At 46.9% G+C, this 23,336-nt stretch overlaps 1 protein-coding gene across 2 annotated transcripts in view; it reads right to left on the bottom strand.

Moving 5' to 3' along the window:
• MYZAP (myocardial zonula adherens protein) overlaps positions 1–13,517 on the bottom strand; it is an 83,801-nt gene extending 70,284 nt beyond the window's left edge. For both annotated transcript variants that reach the window (XM_081139564.1, XM_081139565.1), the window contains exons 1-2: positions 13,351–13,517; positions 1,648–1,734 (exon numbers count right to left, since the gene is read on the bottom strand). In XM_081139564.1, coding sequence (XP_080995690.1) covers positions 1,648–1,734; positions 13,351–13,425 — 162 coding nt within the window. In that variant the 5' untranslated portion in view covers positions 13,426–13,517. The remainder of the gene's footprint in view (positions 1–1,647; positions 1,735–13,350) is intronic.
• Between the last annotated feature and the right edge of the window lie 9,819 nt (positions 13,518–23,336).

Below are 23,336 nucleotides of genomic sequence, written 5' to 3'. Positions count from 1 at the left end.
TCTTTTTCAGCAGATAAGCAACTTTACATCCTCTCACCAGGCTCTAGTCATAGCCTCATTTTCCCTCCTCCCTACCTCCATTCCTGGTCATTCAGCATTTGCATGAGCACAGATGGCTCTTTGTCCTTGGCAGCAAGTGGGGAGAAGGGTGTAAGAGAGGGAAAGGAGAGACAAAGACCTACAGTCAATTTGGGGACATTATCAACCATTTACCAGTCAAGGAAAAGCTTCTTCTTTTATAGGTCACCACGATTGGTTATTTCCAAACCACAGCTTGTATTTTGAGAAGGCATTGTCTTATGATTTCATGTATAAAATTTCTGCTACATCACAGTTTATTGTTTTATTTTATACTTATATAAAATACATGCAGAAGAAAAACTACTACCTACCCCCTGGTATCCCTGTCCCCTTTGCTTGCTTTATTTGTCTCCATCAGTACTTACTACCTTCTAAACTTTATAAATTGTGCTTCGTTTTAAAATTTTTGTTGTCACCCCAATAGAATACAAGTTCTGTGAATGACATGCTTTTTTTTGTTAATCCCCACCCAAGGATATTTTTTCCATTGATTTTTAGGGAGTAGAAGGGAGGAAGGGAGGGAGGAGAGAGAGAGAGAAAGACAGACACTGATGTGAGAGAGACACATCGATTGGTTGCCTCCTGCACGTGCCCCAGCCAGGACCGGGGATCGAACCTGCAACCCAGGTATGTGCCCTTGATCAGGAATCAAACCAGAAACCCTTTGGTGCACAGGTCAATGCTCTAACCACTGAGTCACACCAGTCAGGGCAACAGGCACTTTTTTGTTTACTGCTTTGTTCACTCCTATACTCACAGCGTCTAGAACAGCGCCTGGAACATAGCAGGCGCTCCATCATTGTTTGTGAATGAGAAAAGTGACTTGCCTAGGACCAGGCCTAGAGGTGGGTAGGATCTGCTATGTACCCTTTAGGCCTCCGCTTCCACATCGCCCCCCAAGCAGTCTTACTCCCTTCCCAGTGTTCCCAGCGGCCTTCTTACACTCCCTGATGCTAACACCTGAAGTATCACATCATCACTGTTTACTTACATGTCAGTCTCACTCGAAACACTGCAAGTTCCTCTAAGGCAAGGACAAGGTTAGACTTATCTCCACGGCCCAGCACCTAGCATGGCAGCTGGCACAGAAATGTCTGCTCCCTCGTACCTGCAGCCAAGTGCCCTTGCCCCTGCCCCACACCCCAGAGTCCTCTGGGCTTCTCTCCAGGCGGCCTCTCCACAGCATGAAGCTGGCTCCAGCTCCAGCTACGGAGCAAAGCTCAGGCCCCACCAGCAGCTCACAATGGGCCCTTTGACTCTACCGGACTGTGCTCTTTCAGGAAAAACACGTTCCCTGCCACAGCACCTGTCGCTAAAGCCAACACAGAGCCAGTGTTCATCGAGAAACAAGAGCAGGGGCCCAGGGCCAGCAGAGCCAGTGGTCAGAGCAGCCTGACTTCTGGGGGGAGGGAGATGGGGTGGCGAGGCCGAGAGGGCTTCCACGCAGCAGAGCTGCTGCCACTCGGGCTCTGCGAGCAGCCTGCAGAGAGGACCGAGGGGCAGGGGCTAACATAGAAGAGCACAAAGAGGAGGACTTGTTGGAGCTTTGCCTGGGAAATGCCTTACTTGCTCTTTTCTTTCAATCTTCTTTTCACTTCCCTCAGAAACTGGACTCTCCGGAGGTACGGTTAGCCGTAGTCTGCAGACATTTGCCTAGAAGACAGAGAGGAGAGGCCAATTACGAAATGCATTTGGGGCAGAAAGAGCTGGGTGATCTTGTGCTTTCAGGACCTGTTTCCCTAGTTTGCAATGGGGGTCATTGTACCACCCACACAGGGGTCTCTGAGGGAAGGCCAGCCTTAGCCTGCCCATCGCCGACATTCGCCACATGGCTGCCCAAAACAGGGAAACCACTGAGGGATTTCACAGTGTTACAAAGAGCTTTTTTAATGGCCCAGGTTCCCAAACAGTACGTAAAGAATGATCTTATTTCACATGCATAGTCCAAAATACAGCTAGAGGGATTGAGGCCAAAAACACACAGCGGTGACTAGGGTGTGAGGGTGCTTTCTACTTGACTATATATTGAATTTTTACAATAAACAGGTAAATGTTCAATCACAAAGTTTTTTTTAAGTCTATACGCCCACATCCATAGCAGCATTATTTACAGTAGCCAAAAGGTGGAAACAACACAAATGTCCATTGATGGATGGGGGTAAATAAAATGTAATATGTACATAGAAAGGAATATTATACAGCCTAAAAAGGAAGAAAATTCTGACACATGCTACAACGTGGATGAACCTTGAGGGCATTATGCTCAGTGAAATAAACCAGTAATACAAATTCATAGAGGCAGAAAGTAGAATGGTGATTTCCAGGAGCTGAAGAGAGAGAAATGAGCACTTACTATGTAATGGGTATGGAGTTTCAGTTTGAGAAGATGAAAAAATTCTGGAGATAGATGGTGGTGATGTTTGCACAACAAGAATATACTTAATGCCACATGTTGTCTATCACCCTAATGTCACAGCCAGGTCCTGCTGTGACATCTCCCAGGGAGAAGTGATCCTTCCATAAAAAAATCCCAAAGAGGGCTCCAGCAGCACCCAGAGCACCGAGTCCACAGCAGCGTGGACTCAACTTACAGGGGTGCTGCTTGCTCCCTGTTATGGATTGATTTGTGCCTCCCTAAAATTCAAATGTTGGAGTCCTAACCCCCAGCACCTCGGAAAGTGACCTCATTTGGAAACAGGGTCTTTACAGATGTATTAAGTTAAAATGAGGCCATTAGGATGGGCCCTAATCCAAAATGACTCATGTCCTTATGTAAAAAGGGGAAATTTGGAGACAGACACCCATGCTGGGAGAACACCATGTAAACATGCCGAGGAGAGAAGCCTGGGACAGATTCTTCCCTGGCATCCCTGAGAAGGAACCAACCCTACCAACACCTTGATTTTGGACTTCTAGCTCCAGAACTGTGAGACAATAAGCGCCTGTTGTTTAAGTCGCCTGGTCTGTGATACTTTTTTCAGCAGCCCCAGCAAACTAATTTATCCCCAACCTAGTTTGCAGGGTGGCAGGTCTGCATTGATCCACAGGGTGGTCTCTGAGCTAAAATGCCCTGCAGCCAAAAAGCCCAGGGTGGGATGGGATGGTGAAAGACCACTTAAGTCCAACCCGCCCGCCTAGGAGGAATGAGTGAGGAAAACAAGATGAAGTCAAGTAGAGCTAAGCTGACTGAAATGGAGTCTGTATAGTTAAGCTGACAAAACTGGTTTGGACCAAATGGGCTGAAGCATTAGGAATAGATTTTATTTTAACTAGCCTGAGGACTTAAACTTTTGAACTTTCCAGTTGTGCATCAATGCCTAAAGATACAAATACAGATACAGATACAGATACAGATACAGATAGATACAGATAGATACAGATACAGATACCTATCCTATAGCTAAACCTCTGATTACTCACCTGAAGGACTTAATAATGTTCACAGATCCAGACCACCTGACATCTATTATCCAGACCACATCTGGAAGATTATCATCTCAGACCAATCCAGAGGCTAAGATTGCAGGGCTGGATTCTTCTCAAGAATACACTTTTTACCAAAAAACTCTTAACTTGTCTTTCTTCTTCAGAACACTGGGTATTGCCTAGTCGTTGTTTCCAGTTTGCAAACCCTAAGACCCTTGAATAAAACTTTGCCATTTTTAACTATAGCAAAGCATCATGATTCATTTACACCTGGTCGGCACTATGAAGGAACCCCGACACCTAACAATGTAACTGGCAGATGGGTGCCCAGTCTGGGGGTAAAATTTTCCACGCACAAGCATTTGGGACACGTGTGAGCACTTTTGCATACAGCATCACCTCCCTCCAAAGCATCCCACTTTGCTACCCAGCACCTCTTATTTCCTGATAATGAACTTACATGTTCCCTCAGAACTCTTACCTAATAGACACAGCACTGCCCTTGGGGACTACCACAGAATCCCCTTTCTCTAGACAGGCTTCCTGTCCTCTGAACCTCTTTCCCTATGGATCAAACAATCCCTGTTCTTTCAACCACATGACTTGATTTCAAGTTCTCTCACCATCCCCGCTCGCCTTTGATCAAGCTTCATCCCCCAATGGCCCCAAAGCTATCTGCCTCTTATGTGGCTAATTCTGTACCAAACCTTCAAAACTCAGTGCTAGTCATTTGGGCCAAAGAGAAACCAACTATTCCACAGGTAACTCTCTTAGCTGACAGGCAACAACACTGATGGGAATCCGAGTCCCTCCAGAGAAAGGGAACCCTCTGACTTCAAGCCACCTGAACTGGGTGAAATCAGCTGGCATTTACACAGACATCTAAGAGAACTCACACCAGGTAGGCAATCCAAGTCTGAGATGCTCAGTAATCTTCTCTAAGAGGCTGGATCTAATCCACAGCATAATTCTGCAGAGAAAAGAAGGTACTTTTCTCCTGTAACACATCCCCCCCACACACACACACGTCTGTGCACATACACATGCATCCATACACACACACTTGCACAGGTGCACACATGCACATACAGGTTCCAATACCCACTAGCTGTGTTGACTATGGGACAGTTATTTGAGCTCTCTGAACCCCAAGGGCAAAATGTGAATAAAAGAAAGATGTCTGGCACATAGGAAGCCTCTATCAATGTCAGGTATTTTTATTATTCTCTAGGCAGTCTTATCACCCTACAAGCTTCAAAATGAAATAGGCCTACTGGTTTCATGGCTCTGTTTTCCATGGAAATGACTATTTGGTCAATGATCTAGTGGGCATTAGAACGGTAAGTGATTTTTTTTTTGGTAAGTCAATTGCCCTAGATGGGTAATCCATAATGGTAATAAACTAAAAAAAACTGAAGAGGAGACAAGGCTCAGAAGGGTCCCTATGGGTCCAACTGCTCAAAAGTGAGATGTCCCCTTCCCTGGCTTGAGCCCATTTTTCATCTGTCTACCCAGAACTTTGATATTCCTCAACACACTTCCTACAGCTCTCACTGAGCCATGTGCACCCTGGGTATACAAAGCCACAGGATATATAGAATGCAATTCCCTAAACTATCAGTTTTATCTGGTGACAGATAATGAATTAAAATGAAATGAACCTCCAAGATATCTGGCAGATGCAGTAGGTGCTTGAGGCTACACCCGAGCTCCTGTTTTGTTGACTCTTGTCATGAGAGGGGCTCCGATGGGAACACTAAGGATCCCTGTTCGCATTCTTTAATCAAGGCTGACCCACTGATGACCAGCTGTACGGAAGCAATTTAAACCCAGGAACAATCTGATGCCTTCCTAGTAAGATGGCCGAATGTATTGTCATGTGAAAAAAAAGAAGCTGCAAAAAAATGTTAAGAATAATCCTATTTTTGTTTTTTTGTTTAATCCTCACTGGAGGATATGTTTTTTATTGATTTTTAAAGAGAAAGGAAGGGGCTGGGAGAGAGAGACACCAAGGGACCGAAATGGCAACCTAGGTATGTGCCCTGACTGGGGGGAATCGAATCTGCAAACTTTTGGTGTACAGGACGACGCTCCAACCCACTGACCCACCAGCCAGGGCCCATTTTTGGTTTTTAAATACACTCTGATCATTTGTGTAGATTTATACAAAAGTGTCTTTTTTTTTTTAATATGTCTTTATTGATTTCAGAGAGAGGAAGAGAGAGAGAGAGAGATGGAAACATCAATGATGAGAGAGTTATTGATTGGCTGCCTCCTGCACACTCCCTGCTGGGGATTAAGCCGGCAACCTGGGCATGTGCCCTGACCAGGAATCAACCGCAATCTCCTGGATCATAGGTCAATGCTCAACCGCTGAACTATACTGGCTGGGCGGGAAAAGCATCTTTAAGGAAACACAACCAACTGGTGATGGTAGTGCTAGTCTCTAGAAAGTGGGATTTCTGCATTGTTTGCAACTGTTTCAAGTTTTTAAATTAAAATAGTAACAGTAATATTAATAGCACTAGTAAAATTTGAAAGTGAATATATCAGAAAGATAGGAAGAAAGAGATATCAATCCTTCCTAAACCCACAGAACTGCCTCAGGAGCAGCAAAGAGAACATCCCAGTGGTCTGGAAGATACTCTGAATTCCTCAACAGAAGCACTAAGAAAAGTAACCCCTGAACACACCCACTAGGTAGACCCGGTACTGTTTGCCTCTCCTTATTCCTTCACTTTCAGGAATCCCTCCGTGGTAAAATCTCCCATGAGTAAGATCAAGGCAAATCTCTCTCAGCATGTGGTGATGCTGATCTCGATGGTTTCCTGAAACTCAGATACACAATACCCAAAGCAATCCAGGCGGGGGAGTATATGAGGGGCAGGTAGGGTACTTTATTCTCCCACAGTGGCTGGCTCAGCCTTGTTTTCTGAACAATGAGGAATGCTGAATTTTACCGACCCTGAACACCAGTACTATCAGACCAGCCATCCCTACAGGCAAGGGTCCCCTCAAGTGCATAAAAGCAGATGGACTCAGTATATTTCATCACTCAGTTACTGAGCACCCGCTACTTATAAAATACTTTTAAGGGCTCTGAGGGTCCCAAGATGGAAAAGAAACAGCCATGCCCCCCAGAAGCTCAGAATCTAAAAGCACACCCAAACAAGGCAATCAAGAACACTTAGTGTCACCAACACAAGGTCCTGAGAGACAGGGTAGATTGGTGGAACTCCACTTCCTGGATTCTAATATTGGCCCCGACACCTGCTAGCTCTGAAACCTTTGGAAAGCTACTTGATCTTCAGCTTCAGTTACCTTAGTTGTAACACAGAGCTAACAATAGGGCAGAACAACTCTCTTAGGATTGTAGTGAGGATTAAATTAGCTAATACATGTCAAGGGCTCAGAACAATTTCTGGCACATATTTAAGCCCTCTGTAAGTGTCCTTTATACTAAAGGAAGGAGAACAACCATGTTACCTGGCAGTAAGAGTATATGGGAAGGCTCCTAGAGATGACACTTGAGCTGGGTATAGAAGTGCAGAAAGAACTTTTCAGGTCAATGAGGTTTGAAGAATCCAATGTCAGAATAGCAGGCAACTACCAGGCAAGGTGTTCATTCTAGGCTGGCCAAAGGCACAGAAGCTGGCCTGTTCCAAGAATGGTGAGTGAGCCAGCAGCCTAAGCTAGAGTGGGAGAGAAAATGGACAAAGAAGCAGTGGCCAACCTCTAACAATCTACAAATGCCTGCTGCAGAAGCAAGGCCTCTAGTGGAAGACTGGGGAGCCACCTTTGGAGGAAGGGGCTAACATTCAAATCTGAGTTCAGTGATTCCATAGCAATTATTGAGTACCTCTTGTTATGTCCACACACTACAACATGGACAGAAAGGGAAAAAGAGAGGGAGATATCGAGCTAGCTTTGCACCTTAATTGCATTGGTAGCCCTTACAGTGATTAACATAGCATCAACACAAAATAGGCAGTTGCTCAGTAAATGTCAGTATGGGTTTCTTTTTGGGTTGAACTAAAACACAGTAAGGAGAATATACCTGAAACTCCCTAGAGAGCCTTCCACATTCTTCAAACTAACCCCCATGGGAGGGAGAGCATGGGAGGGGCAGATAGCATTCAAGCCACCACCACAAACATTCAAGCCTTTGCCACAAGAAAATACAAAAGCAAGCCCTTTCTGCAACTCAGGGTACCTGGGAGCTAAGAGCACTCTCTGGGGTTTGTTTCTGACCCCTTTGTGGAGGCAGAGGGCTGGTCTCCATGTAGGGGGAACCCTAGGGATCCACATGCCATCAAGTTTTCAGCTATAGGCACCTGGGCTCACCTGAGGAAAACTATCCATCTCAAATAAAACGGGGTGGAGAAGATGACTCTGAGACACGACAGGGGTTGGATTTACAAAGATGGACTTCCCTAGGGAAATTAGACAAATGCATTCAAATTTCTCTCAGCCCTGGTCTGCACTGTGACTGTGAGGCTCTTGCCCAGCTCCACCTAATAGGAGGAAGTGTAGACCCTGCGGTTGTGGCCAGGAGGATGGATCTCACACTCTCTCTGCTCAGCACAAACATAACCTCTCCAGAACGCTCGGGCCAGGCTGTGTGGAACAGAGCATGCCTGTTCTGAAGTAGGCCTCTTATCTCTGCTGTGGCCCTGAACTTGAAGGGCTGATTATCTACATCAGGGTGGGGCAAACTTTTTCTGTAAGGACCAGAGAGTAAACATTTATGTTTCTCAGGCCACTGTAAAAACCATGCTTAATGCAAAGTATACAAAACAGGCCGAGGGCTGGATTTGGCCCAGAGACAATAGCTTGCTGACCCCTGATCTATATACCTGGACACTTTTTCCAGCCTCTTTTTCTGTGTCAGTGCTGGCTCCAGACAAAATTCATAAATAGGAGGACGGTGACCTCTCCTTCCCGTAGTGCTGGCTCACTTCTGTACCAGCACACAATGTGCGAATGCCAAGATCAGGGAGAACACACAGGTAAATGAATGCTCAGAGATACCAGTGTGACCTGGAGTGTATGACTCCTCCATAAGCCCCTCCCAACAGCCTTGCCCTTCCACAAGGCCAAAGGGGCCTCCCAGAACACTGTCCCAGGAGTGTCTGCATTTCCACAAGAGCTGTAAGGGGAGAGCAAAACTGGAAGGAGTGCTGATTCTTGGCTGCACATTGGAGTCACCTGGGGAGCTTCCTAAACAATACGGATGTTATTCTCCGCTTTCTGAAGTTCTGGGGTGGCACCTGGGCATAGATATTTTAAGCCTCTTGGTGATGCTATGTGTAACCAGGGTTGAGAATCACTGACTTAACCAAAGGAATGAAACTCCAACTGTGCAACAGGATGAGGTAACTGCAATATCTGGAGGCCTTCCCAGAATTGTCAGACTCCTCACCTGGGCCAGCACTCCCATCCATTTGTCACCTGCTTCCTGCCCAGGTGGGCCAGAGGTGATGGGCTGGCTTTAATCCCAAGCTTCTCTTTTCCCCTTTGCCAATTCAGTGTTAAACATGGCTCCTTTAGGACCCTGGTGACACGTCTCTTTTTAAGCACCTAGCACAGCAGGCCTGGGGAGGGAGGGTCCCTAAAGTAGTTAACCATGGATGATGCAAACAATGACAGGGTGCATAGGCCTCCAGGGGAACACGGAAGAGGAGAGTTCAGGGCAGGCTCCCTGGAGGAGATGACCCTTCATCGGAGGAGATGTACAAAAACGGCAAAAAGGCAAGAACAGCATGGAAAGCCTGGGGAATGACAAGTAGTTTGGAATATCTGGAAAGAGCATGCATGGGGAAGGGGAACAGGGAAGGCAAAGCAGATCAAGGGGCCTAGATGCTAAACTAAGGGGTTAGTACTTTCTCTGGCAGTGCTGAGGGGGCTCCCAAAGCAGAAGTCGGGTGACTGAATTTTGCATTTCACTCTGGCCTTAAGGAACAAGTACGAGTCAACAAGGTGACTGACATTTAGGAAACATCACTCATCTAAAGAATGAAAAGCAGTACACACCACTGTGTTGCTCTTCCGTGTCTTGGGGAACACCAGAACTGTTTTGGCCTGAGAGGGATCGCCACAGGAAGCTCTAAGACCACAACGCACAGAATCACTGAAAGCGCTTTAGATCAAAACATTTCAACATGATCTCTGGTTAGTTAGCATTGGATCCACAGCTCCCTGAACGCGATGAGACAATTTCTGAGGCCCTGCCCATGCCCTCCCTGGTGGATGCTGCTGCCAACTTCCCCCTGGACACTGATGTCCCACAACACCCTGTGTCCCTTCCTCAGAGCCTGTAGTACAACACAGAAGTTATGCACACAATGTTTCTGTGAAAAGGAAAAGGAAATGAGGTAAATACCTGTCTGACCCATTCACTGTTCAGCTAAAGAGAATTTTTTATTTTGAGCCAATCGCACAGAAATGGGACCCAGGAGAGTGGTGCATTAGCTAGGAAGTGATGACTGGCAGGCCCATTCTGATATTTAATAGAGGAAGTCTTTGCCAAATAAACAGAAATGTGGGCAAGAGCAGGCTAGGAGACAGTCCTATCCTTGTAGCCTTCTTGGGTTTTGTTAATTTTTTTTTAATTGATTTTAAAGAGAGGAGAAAAAGAGAGAGAGAGAGAGAGAGAGAGAGAGATGGAGGCATCAATTTGTTGTTCCACTTATTTACCCATTCATTGGTTGATTTTTGTATGTGTCCTGACTGGGGATCAAATCCACAACCTTGTGTACTTGGTCAATGCTCTAACCAACTGAGCTACTCAGCCAGGGCCAGGGTTTTACACGCCACTGAGGGGCCACAATAACAGTAACATCAGCCATCAATTTTTTATTATCAATAGAAGATATTCATAATATCTAATGGTGTTGGAGGAAACCCTTGACGGCTCTCACACCACCCTAGCTGGACTGCTTAACCAAAAATATTTGGCTATACAAAGCAACAGGTGACTTCCCCCAAAAGTGCACAACCTGGTGACACAACTGACCTTTCACTTCAAAGGCTCATTAAGTGGGATCAATTGCACTTACAAAATTCCTTTCAAAATCATGAAGCAATGTCAATATTTTAAAAAAATGTTTTCCCCATTCTCCAAGGTCATCTTTCTGCCTACAGTTATTCTCCAGCCAATTTATCTTCCTGCTGTTGCCATAGATAAAACTATTTTTAGAGCACAACTGGTTTGGAGGAAGATTTTTTTTTTTTTTTTTAATTTCATAACCCCTGCTGGTTGGCATCCATAATGCCTCTTAAAGCTTTGTTTATCAGCTGACAGAAATTACTCTCCCACCTGTAGTTGTTTTTTTCCTTGAGAGATGATTTCAGATAAGAAGGAAGTATAAATTGTAGGTGACAGCCACTGAAGGAAGGATAACTGGTGACAGTCTGGTCTGGCCACACCACCCTTAGCAGCTGACTCAGAGAACGCCCTGCTCAGTGTCAGCTGTCACCACCATTTCTGGTTGGCTTGAATGTCTACACCAACACAGCCTGGTTCCCCTGCAGCCCCTAATTTGGAAAGCAATGTAGATGAAACAGAAATGTTATTTTAATGGCCAACGTTATTGTTCAAGACCATCACTTGTCCGACATCAGAAAGGAAAGACAGAACAATACAGGGTTTATTGAAAAACTTTCAACTTCAGGAACATGTTTCATGATCACTTGTTTGGTCTACAATTTTATGTCCAAGACATCTTCCCCCTGTTTTCCAAAAATCAGTAAGTGTTTTGCTCTAAAGCAGGTCCAATATGCCACTGTTATACAGTATGTGTCAAGAGTTCCATTTAAAAGAATGATAGGTCCTCCTTTCAGCATCCCAGTAATGTCAATGGCCCTGCAAACTCTTACTCATCCTGAACAACTAAACTTAAATGTCTCCTGCAGAGGGAGGCCTTCCAGATGCTTCTGGAAGAACCTGTCCTTGTAGCTTCCACCTGACTTTGTCAACACTCTACCCCACTGTAACAGCCATCACACTGTATGACAGCACATTGTATGACAGTAGTCTGTGACAGGTAGAGTGAAGCCCAGGGCCTAGCCCTGCATCCCACAGAGGAGATCTATAAATGCTGTTTAATAAATCAATCAGTCAAAGGATCACAGCCTCTCACCACACACACACACACACACACACAGTACTTGTGACATATGAAAATCATGAGCAGAGTTGGAAATCATAAAGGGAATCCTAGAAAATTTAGCTATCTTCCCAAAACAAGTACTCCTGTGCTCAGAACAGCCCTACCTGGTTTGATTCAGGGCCCTGCCCCCTTCTCTGCAAAGTATTTCTCTTACTCCAAAGGCAAAGCCTGCTCAATAGTGTGTCCACTGTGTCAGATGTCAAAACACGTGTAACTCAAGAAATGCTTGAAAGTAAATATTTGAGAAAAAAATCTTCAGAAAGGTTAACTTGTCTACTAATCACATTTGCATGCACCCACATTATCACTCCAGCTGTTCCCATCAGGTCCCATCTTTGAAGGGCGACTTAGACAATGCAATTCATGCAATCTGGTTCATGCATGACTGTCGTGGCTCAGAGCTAGCTTTTTAGCAACTCCATTCATTCTCAATCATAATTATGTTCCAACTGTGAAGGAGCTCCATAGCAAAAGGCAAATACTCATCTTGGATAAGGCTGGAACTATGGTTGGAAACCCATCTGGACCTAATAGGGATCTTGCTTTATGAAGCTAATGATTGAATAAGCAGAATTATGTCAATCCTAAGTGTTTGGTATATGCACACATGCATGAGCACATGCAAGAGTGCACACACACACTTGCACACAAAACCCATTATTTGGCCCACACCCAAAAGTAACACGCCTTTCTTCCAGAGCTAAAGAAAGATAGCATATAAGGCAACTGCTAGTCACTTGGCTGACATATATAAAAAGCAAATAGGCATTTCTGCAAGACTAGAACACAACTAGAGTACCAAAGGGAGCCCTGACTTGGACTTAACCACCCACTTAGCTAAACCTTGGGGAAACACATTAGAGATGTCTCATCCACAGAAAAGAGGCACCAAATCATAAGCACTAAATATCATGATGGATAGATGGACAGAAAAGCTCAAGCGAAGCCCTGGCAGTGTGCTCTGAGGTGCTGATCTGGGAACAGACACAGAATGGGAAAGATGCAACCTGCAGGTGCCCAGCGTTTCTTTCCCAGAGCACCTAGAGAGAGGAGAGAAGATGCAACAATGATGGCTGAGAAACAGGACACTTCCAAAGGGCAACCTTCCTGGAGATGGTGCGCAAGGCTACCGGGGCTGTCTCTGTGCTAATGTTTAAATCAGAAGGAAGAAAGTGGTTTGCATAAACCCAAGTCACAGGCAACTGGGCTCCAGCTGCTGGCCCCTACTTTGTCAGGTGAAGCCTATCTTGGCTAAGCCCACTCCAGTACAAGCAGTGTTACTCTATCACCAGTGGGGACAAGCGACCCTTTTTTTTTAATCGCTGGAACGAGGGAAGTTTGTATGTTAAATAGGTTCTTTACCTTTGAGTTTCAAGGTAGGGATACTGCAGAAATGTCTCCCTTGTTTTTTAGGCTGGTGCCAATAAACTTGGCTTCACAGAGGAGTCAGGAAGGACAGGAAATCTCTGGGAATTCCAGAAAAGTCCCCTAAACCCTCCCAGCCTGGGGCGTCGAGAAGGGTCAAGGCTGGATCTGGGGCAGGATCCTTAAGCCCAGGGTGGGGCGTCGGGGCCACGGACCGGCTCCGGGGCGTCCGGGTCCCCAGATCCCTACTGCCTGGCGGCTGGGACCGGGAAGCTGGACGGCGGCGGCCGCGTCCGCAGCTACTCACCCTCCTACTGGGCGCCGCGGGCGTCCTGCTGCCGCCGCCCGAGAGCAGGGTGACGGTGGACGTGGAGCGCAGCATCCCGCCGCGGCAGCCGGCGCGGGCTCGAGGCGCTGCTCCCGGCGGAATGAGCGCGCGGAGCCCGCCTGCGTGGGGGCGCCCCAGCCGCCGCCGCCGTCGGGAGAGGGGCGGGGCCCGGGGCGGGGCGGGGGCGGGGCCCCAGGGCGCTCGCCAGACCCGCCCGGCTGCATTTTCTCCCAAGGGGGCAGACGGGCCAAAGTTGAAAGGCAACCTACCCCTCAGATGACGCGCGTCCTCCCGGGGTCTATTCCGAGTCGGGAAGCTGCCCTAGACCCCCAGGACTCCCGGGCGCTCTCTGCTGTCTGCAGTGTCAAGGTCCATCTGTCCGTTCATCCCCACGGTGCTCTGGTGGTCCACCCCCACAACCCTGGCTGCCCCAGGAGGCTCTGTCATACCCCCAAGACATTCATTCAATATTTATTGAGTGCCTACTATGTGTCCCTCCCAGCAGCCAACAATCAACTGTCCCCTGTCCTCATGGAGTTGGCTATCTGGTGGGGACACAGAGATGACAGGTGTTGGCAATTTGGTGGGAGAGGAGAAGCCATGGGAGCACTCAACCTGGCCTTAGGAGTTGGCCTGTGTAGGAAAAGCCCCCTCAGAGGAGGTGATGACTAAGCTAAGACCTGAAATACAAGTAGGAGCAATTCAAGCATAGAGTGTTCTCCACAACTGCTCCTGTTTTGTATTCAGTGATTACTGTGGTCTGGCAAGCACTGGGCAGCTATTACCTCAATTAATCCTCATAGCCAGCCTTTGAGATAGGCACTACTATTATCCTGTATCCCCATTTTGCTGGTGAGGACGTTGACTCACCAAGAGATTGAGTAACACAGCAGAACAACCCCCCACCCCATCCCACCCCAGGTTGGTAAATGGCAAAACTGGGATGGGGACTCCACAGTTTGACCCTAGTGCTTTGTTCTCCACTAAGCTTCCTCACCCCCACCCCCCAGCAGAGGGAGGAGGAGTTCCAGGCCCAAAGAATTGGCATGTGCAAAGGTGGGTGGAAGGCAAAAGAAGGTATGTTCTGTTTTTGAGGAACTGAAAATATCCCAGTGGAAGGGCTAATGGTAGAGAAGTAGCAGAAGGGAGTCCAGGCAGATCATGAAGAACTCGATGTGTTTTTCTTCAAGGAAAGACAACCTCTCTCTACTCACCCTTCAAAGCCCAGATCAAACACTGCCTCCCCACCGAGCTCTCCAGGACCCTCCTGCCCTGCACACCACACTGGTGAACCTAGCAGCTCTTTGGGACTGTGTATTGGTTAGAGTCGTGTGTGTGTGTGTGTGTGACCTCTTCCCCAATGGTGAGCTTCTGGACCATTCTGAACCCCCACTGTGGCACCAGTATGGAAGATGCTCATGAAATGTTGCTGAACAGAAACTCACTCCTTCTGCTGAAGAGGAAGTGAGCCCTTCGTGATCACTACTGCTGAGCCTGCATTCTAAGTGCTTAATATGCATTCTCATCAAATTCTTACCATGACCCAACAAGGTGGATACTGGTGTCATCCCATTTTCAAATGAGGACACCAAGGCCCAGGGACATTAGGTTAATTGGTGAATAGCTCAGACTAGACTTCTAGTCCTCTAATTGCAGGTCTACTGCTTCTCCCTGCATTCTCCCAACCAACCACTCTTCTAAAGAGGTCATTCATGAGAGGTGTCTTTCCAATGTACTTCCACACAGCCCCTACTCTTGGGAGAATTTTGTAAGACTAAAATCTGGGTCTGCTTTCAGTAAAAAGTGGTCAAAATGTAGCCGTTGAAAGCCAACATGGGTTAGAAATATCTACATGGCTACCTCAGCAGAAAAAGGCTAATGATTACTGTTGTTTTGTTATATTGCCCTGAGGAGAAAGGAAATGAGCTGCTGTTCAGACAGAGTCAAAATAACATGGCATCATCCGTGTTTATTTACATTATGTCAATCACCCAAGATGGAGTCAGCTTTCGAGAGGAAGTGTGGCCCATGGATTCATTTTCCCCCCATCTACCCAAGTCTTTTTATATTGTTAATATAATATTTTCCACACTGTGTTATGGTTCATTACAAAAGCAGCAGACTGCACACCTGCTTGTGAGATCTTTGTGGAAACCGGATCTTGTTTACAACTCTTCCTGCCCAGTGCTCAGAACAGTAATTGGCATGTTGTAAGTGCACAGTAAATGTTGAATGAATGAAAAAATGATGTCACAGAGCAGTATTTCAACTCACCCATGGTCAAGCAATACAGAAAGCAAGCTCCTTCTCAACCCAGTTCTAGGATGTGTGAGGGTCTCCAAGCAGTTTGTCAGCTGAAGTAGCCAAAGCCCCAGGATGGTCCCAGCCAGGAAAGTTCCTTCCCCATACTGGCTGTCACTGAGGGCTGTGGGTGATGGGATTGGGCAGGTGCCAGGCTCTGGCTTATTCCACAGCCCCTCTCTGCCAGGTATCACATAAGAAACTGCACAAGGGAGGAGAGTGGGGAGCCCCAGAAACTAGAAAAGTTGGAGAAGATAAAAATGGAAAGACAAGCAGAGATTGAGAAATCAATGGCAAGGTGGATCTAGAATGAAAAGGAAACGTCAAAAATAAACTCATAGTCACAGATTTCTATGAGCAGTTCAGGGAGAAGATAAAAAAGGAAGAATTGGCTCTTTGAAAGAGGAATCAAAGGCTGAGTACTTCTGCCCCAGGCAGAGTCCTCCACAGTCCACAGAACTGAGAGTCAGAAGGGGCACACTTGAGAGGGACAGGGACAGGGCTCTGGCGTGGAAGGTCACCCTGCTCCCCTTCAACACTGCCCCAGTCTCCTCCGGGCCCTCACTGAGCACTGGTGACAGAATTGCCCCTGTTTGGGCTGAAGGGCACAGGAGCTATGGCAGAACTGCCATCCCTTTGTATCCACAGTAACAGCTGCGTATTCCTAACAGCTGTCCAGAATGTCTCGGCTAAAGCACAGGCCTATAGAACAATCTAGAGGTCTGTGTAAACGCCCTTCGTTTTCTTGAAGTCAGGCACTGCTGCCCTCCTCCTAGCTCCCTCCTAGATTTCTCTCTCCTACCCTTCCCCCCTCTCCCTTCAGAATTGTCCTTGCTGCTCTCTGCTGAGCCCTCTCCGAATTCTCTATTGGCATGTTCAGCTGAGGGGCTTATGATGGGACCCATTTCTCCAGCAAAGTCCTAAGCGGCAAAGGCCATCGTTGTTTCTCGGCAGAAAACGATCGGGAATTGAGTGGCTGGACAAGGACCCAGAGTAGGCGAGCCCAAGCAGTGCCAGGCTTCCGGTTATTTCATGGCTCCTTTGCTCACGTTTCTCAGGCTCCCCTTTCCTCCCTCTTCCATTCATCCGTCACGACATCCCGAAGTCCTGGCATATTCTCCTGTTCTGAATGTCAAACAGAGACCAAACTGTCAGGGTGAAAAACGGACACATTTCCAACCCAAGGACAAGGGTATTGCATTACAAAGCCTCTTTGGATAAAGCAGAGCAAGAAACACCCCGTATTCACGGGCGTCTGAGAAGCAGAGAACAGGGCCTAGAGATAAGGAGAGGAGACTGAGAGGAACCCTATACGCTGGCCGGGTCACCCAGATACACAGCATTTATAAACCTGTCTAGACACAGGGCCTGGAGCCTGCTGCTGGCCCGCTCCGGGGAATACAAGCTCATTGAAAATCACCCTGCGCTCACCGGTTAACCTGCGAACAAGTGAACAACTGGCAGAGTAGTAATAAGCCAATTCATTGGACAAGTATGACCAGGCACCTACTGTGTGCCAGGCACTGGGGACACAGAGATGAGTGAGACAGCCCCTGCTTTTGAGGAGTTCACAGTCAATTTGGGAAGAGAGACATGTACTGAGTAAAATGAGAGCTAACACTGGACAGCACTTGCTTTGTGCAAAAGGCTGAGAAGACATCAATTCATTTTACCTTCCTAGCAACTCATTGAGGAAGATGCCACTATGTCCCCTATTTTACAGATGAGAAAATCACGCCCCAGAGAGATGAAGTGACTTGCCTGGGGTTCCAATATTTGGAAGTGGTGAAGCTAAGCTTCGGCCCCAGGCAAGGTGGCTCCAGAGCCTGGGGACTTGGCTGTTCACCTCCTGCACTGGGTCAGGCTCAGACTCGAGGCATGTCCTAGTGGTGGGCACAGGAGGGAATCTCCTGGGTCTGTTCTCTGCAGCTCCCTGGAGAAGGCGGCAGGGGAGCTGGCCCTGGAAAATGAGGAGGGAGAGACCTGGCGTTAGGGGGTGAGGGGCCGCAGGAGACGGTGGGGTCAGAGGGTCTGGGGAATGCGCGTTAGCCAGTTAGCTGGAACTTCAGGGCAGGAGCGTGGAAGAAGATTGCAAGAGGCCTTGAATAAAGCTGAGAATCGATCGGCAAGCGATGGATAGCTATTGAAGATTTGCAACCAGGGCGGTGATGAGAGGAGTACAGATGGAAGGCAGAGACTGCAGGACAAGAACAGTTAACCCTTGAACAATGAGGGGGCGAGAGGCGCCTTCTCCCTCTCCCCCCACAATCGAAAATCCGCGTATAAGCTTTGACTCCCCTAAAGGTGAACAACTAATAGCCTCCTGCTGACCAGATGCCTGACTGATAACATTAACAGTAGATTAACACATGTTTTGTATGTTATATGTATTATATACCATATTCTTACAATAAAGTAAGCTAGAAAAAAATGTTAAGAAAATCATAAGGAAGAGAAAAAGACACTGACAGTAGTTTTTGAAAAAAATCCATGTGTAAGTGGACACGTAGTTCAAACGCATGTTGCTCAAGGGTCAAATGTACTTTGACTTCTACTAAAATAGTACTGATATGAGATAAAGAGGCTTTGAGCTAGGGCAGTGAGTGGTGGTAGGAGGGAGGGGAAGGATGCAAAAGGCAGAAAATCGACAGAACTTAGTAACCAACCAAACATTGGAGGATTTTTGTGAATTGTAAGTCGCTTTATCTCAGGATCCTCTATAAATCCTGATGTAAGGGGAAGCAGTCAAGAAAAACGGTGGAGCCCTGGCCACTGTGGCTCAGTTGGCTGATTGTTGTCCCATACACAGTGGTCAATGGCTAGATTCCTGGGCAGGGTGCATGCCCCAGTAGGGGACATGCAGGAGCAGCCGAGTGATGTTTCTCTCTGTCTCTCTCCCTGTCCCTTCCTCTCTCAAATCAATAAAAACATATTTTTAGAAAGGAAAAAAAAAGAAAAGAACATGGGTGGAGTGAGGGATGAGTGATTCCTTCCTCAGCCCTGGGGCATTGTCATGCATTGAGCACACAGGGGCAAATCTGGATGTCCACCTAGAGGAAGGCATCCTTCTGACTTTTCCAAGTAGCTAAGTGGGCTTGTAGTAGAAACTTGCAGATGCAAAGGCAGTAATAGTATGTATTTATTTTTTCAGGAAGACATCCTGGTGACTGTCTTTACGAGGAAGTAGGCTCCACCCAATGTCAAAAGAAAATAATCACAGAAGGAAAGGAGTAAGTCAGATGAGAAATGTTAAAGGAATTAGGGGCCTTCCTGAGCAGTGTGGTACAAAGAGCACCACCTTTAGGCACCCAGGTGCTTCCTTGAGTGATTTAGGAAGTTCCTTCTGAAAGATACTGGCCAGTAAATCTCACTTGGACCACTTAAAATATAAGTAATGCCTGTATTTGAGCTTATACCAAAAATGGAATAGCTAATCTATAAAGGGAAATTTTTTGGTTTTTAAAAATAAAAACTTCTGAAATGTTTATATATGTATATCCACATGAAACACCTGATATGTCTTTTCATGCTGTGACTCCCATCTTAGGTCAGCTTCTCCCAAAAGAGACCCTGCATCAAAAATGCATGTGTAGGGGATTGTTGCGAAGGTGCTCCCAGGGGAAACCAGGAGGGGAGTGGATGTGCAGGAAGGGGAAGAGGTGAGCAAGGGCACCATGTTACGCAAAGTTCCAGGTCCAGCCTCCACCCACTGGCTGTTGTAGGGTATAAGTGGCACCTCAGTCCAGCCTCCAGACACAAAAGCTGTGTGTCTGTACTTCTGCACTAGTCAGTCATTCCCTGGTACAGGGCTGGGGAGCAGGGGAGGCATATCACTCCTGGGCACTTGTGGCACTCCATAGGGGAAAGGGACCTCTATGGCCATGGAAAATCCTCTGAAGGTCACAGGTACAGACTATTAGCATCAAATCACACAAAAACTGGGAAACAGACACACAGAATTGGTAGAAGACCAAGATTTGGGTGGGCACCAACTGTTTTCACTACATCTCTATATTATATCTACATAAAAACTGGACATGCACACAGCTATCAAGGAATATGTAATACGTCATTTTCAGAATAATGATCTCTGGAACAAGAATGACCATAAACCACTGTGTGGCCTGGAGAGTCTCGTACAAAACAGTCAGTCTGAAAGAATCAGAGGAAAGAACACTCGATCAACTGATGGAAGAGGCAGGGTCCAAAAAATTAAGAGTTTGGCCCGGCCGGGCGTGGCTCAGCGTTTGAGCGTCGACCTGGGATCCAGGCGATCAGGGTTCGGTTCCCGGTCAGGGCACATGCCCGGGTTGTGGGCTCGATCAATGACTCTCTCATCGTTGATGTTTCTACCTCTCTCTCCCCCTCTCCTTTCCTCTGTCTGAAATCAATAAAGATATATTTTAAAAAAAAAAACAGTTTGGAGCAAGGAGCAGAATCTAATGAGATGGAATCCAGCAGGGTCCAAAGTCAATAATGGTACCAGTGGAGGATACAAGAAACCTGTACCAAGGATACCTGTGAAACTCAGCTTGGCCAGTAGCTCCACAGAAGCCCACCCTTCCATGACCCAGAACATCTCACTCAATTCAAGCTGCACTTAGAGAAAGGTAGGATCTGGAACCAGAAAAGCAAAACTCTCTACTATGCTGTACAGTTCCCACCATGCCTGGAATGTGGCCTTTGGATCTGGATGCCCAGTTTAAAAGGACATGGGTTGCCCAAGTGATTTCAGAAGAACATGACACAGATGGTATAAAAACTTGACACTAAATAACGGGAGAGGTAGGTGACAGAGCTGGGAATATTGTTTCTAGAGAAGAAAAGACCCAGGAACATGTTAGGTGACTTTAATTCTTAAAGGACTGTCACTGTGGTTAGACTTGTTCTGTGAAACCCAAAGTGTAGAATGGGGCCCAGTAGGTAAAAGCTACTTGGAGATGGAGTCCAGTGCAATCTAAGGAATATTTTAATCGTCAGAGCTAACCGAGGAGATGGGATAAAGAAAAGAAAGTGAGAAGGGTAGAAACAATGGGCAGGGCTAACACGGGTAGGCAGGGCGTTCCCCATCACTGAAATGAGGCCCTATCAGCGGTTCCTTAAGCCCAACTCCACACCAAAGCCACCTGGGGACTTGCTAAGATTACACTTCTGGGCCCCAACCCACAGATATTCTCATTTAGTAGACCTGGGATAACACTCAGGTATCTATAGTATTCCTAATCGGCTTTCCTATGCATCATCCAGCATTTACACTCTGACCAGGGTCTGGGACCACGGGTGAAGACATCTCATCAGGAATGACTAGAGAGAGCTCAGGTATCAGATGGAAGAGGGAGTATGGAATAGATGCATTTATTACCTACAAATTCCAAAATCTGAGGTCCTGGGACTGTGGAATGCCAGGTTTCACATCGGAGCATTCAGTCTGAAAGACACTGTTTAATAGAGATTGTGGGCTTTGGAGCCAAACTAACCTGAGTTACATTCAGGTTCTCCCACATATTAGCTGAAGCATCCTGGGAAAGTCCTTTCCACTCTCCAACCCTTAATCTCCTCACCTGTGAAGTGGGAGATCATCGGCCCACCTCTCAGGCTCATCGTGAGGCTTATGAATGTATGAACTATATGACTACGGTATGTTGTGAGGAACCTTCTAAAGGAAACTGAGGTTTGGTCACTTTTTGGGCAGTGTTGCGTGTGGAAGAGAATGGAACTCTTTAGATTTAGAGCAACTTCTTCAAAGCAAATACTCTGTGTTCCATACCAGTGCTAATGGAAGACGTTCAGAAAAAAATAAAAGCCATTCTTTTCCTAAATTTTATTTGCTTCATTAAGAGATTAATATAAAGAACTTATCTGCTCTTATCATGTAAGGGAAGACGATCATATAACTTCAAAACAAAAGAGCATTCATTTTTTAATCCTAAGAAGACCAACAATACTTCCTAACATTATTTTCCTGCCTTTATACCTCTAATGAGCTCATGCAAACAGACTTCCTTTATAGCTGCTGAGCAAGTATAAAGTTTCCTATTAAACATGACCTAGGGACATGAACAATTATTGCTCTAAGTTCAGTTTGTTCTGTCCCAAGTATCCATCTGGCCCCAAACCGCCTGCAGGGGTCTTTCTGATATGCTGGTCCCGTCAGGCAGAGCCTCTTCATGTGGTTGTAAAGGTTGTTCACAGCACCAGGGCTTCTGGCTGGAAGAGCTAATGTTCCCCTTGTCAAGCTGTGCCCCCAGCAAGGGGCTGTGTCTACTAGAGGAAGGGATGCCATTTCTAATGCACACACAACTGTATGGGCTGGTGGCCCCTGCCTGGAATCAGGGGCATGGGAGCTCTGATATTTCTGTGCAAGATCACCTTCCTCCTCTCCCCCAAAAGTTTCTGCCACAGCCTTCCCTGGTTCAGCTGATGGACACTCCATTCTAGTTCAGGCCAAAACCCCTGCAATCACTCTTGATTCCTCCTTTTAATCTCATACCCTACATTTCCCTATCTGGCTTCACCTTCAAAACATGTCTCAAATCTAAGCACTTTTCATCACCAACATTTAAGCCATCATTGCCTCTCCCTTGGATCCTAGAAACAGCCTCCTAACTAGTCATCCTGCCTCTGCCCCTGCCCCATTAGAGTCCAATCACAACACACAGGCTGCCATGATCTTTTTAAACCCATTCCTCTGCGTAGGCCCTTCCAGTGGTTTCACAGCTCTTCAGATAAAAGCCCAAGTCTTTTGCCTTTAGTTTGTGCTCATCTCCCCTCACTAAGATCCAAGATCTACAAGGTCAAGAGAGTCTGTTTGGTTCATTCCTCTAATCCCAGAGCCTACAACAGTGCCTGGCACAGAATAGACATCCAGTAGCTCATTCTTGAATCAATGAGTGAGTGGTCCTTTGCCATGGTCCCCAGGGTGACAGCAGCTCAAAGCAGTCCATCCAAGGTCCCAGTACCTTTGGATGGGGGCGAGGGGGGCGGGCTCCATTGCTCACTGGGCCTGGAAAAACATCTAGTTCTGATCCAAACCTCCCTCTGATATGGCTATTTCTGCCTCCCCACTGCAACAGGTCACCTCATCCCCTCCCCTTTGAGAATAATTGTCACCAGTCTCTGAATCAGTTAGGGCTTTAATGAACACAAGGAACTCCTGATATGGATCTACAGAAAGGCCCTGGAACAAGGCAATGGAAAGGCTTGAGCAAGGACTAGAGAAAAAGGAAAATTATTTACAGCAGTTAAAACAGGGATAGATCAATCACTCTACCAATTGTGCTCTGACAAGTCGTAACACTAATTGCACTCATTTGCTCCCCTGCTCTATCACCCTCCACAACCGTGAGGGAGCCCTTGACATCAGAGACCACTCATTCATCAGAGCAGATATCTGTGTGGCCCAGACACACGCAGTCATCCGTCCCCAATCCCCAAACCCTGCTTAATGTGGTGAGAAGGCAGAGGCTAGGGGAGGGGCTGGGAGGCTGCAGCATCTGTTCCCTAGACACGGGGACTCTCTGACTTCCACACAAAAATGTCTGGGCAGCCCCTGACCCATCAGCTTCCTCTCAATTGAGGTTATCCCAGTGACCCCTCTTGAGAGCCACTCAGCTCCCCTTGTGCGTGTCAGAGGCTGGGGGTGGAAGGGGGAGGGTACAGTGGTG

The sequence above is a fragment of the Miniopterus schreibersii genome (genome assembly GCF_964146895.1).
Source record: "Miniopterus schreibersii genome assembly, chromosome: 1".
In the NCBI taxonomy this organism is placed as follows: domain Eukaryota; kingdom Metazoa; phylum Chordata; class Mammalia; order Chiroptera; family Miniopteridae; genus Miniopterus; species Miniopterus schreibersii.
This window is presented reverse-complemented; position numbering and strand designations above follow the sequence as displayed.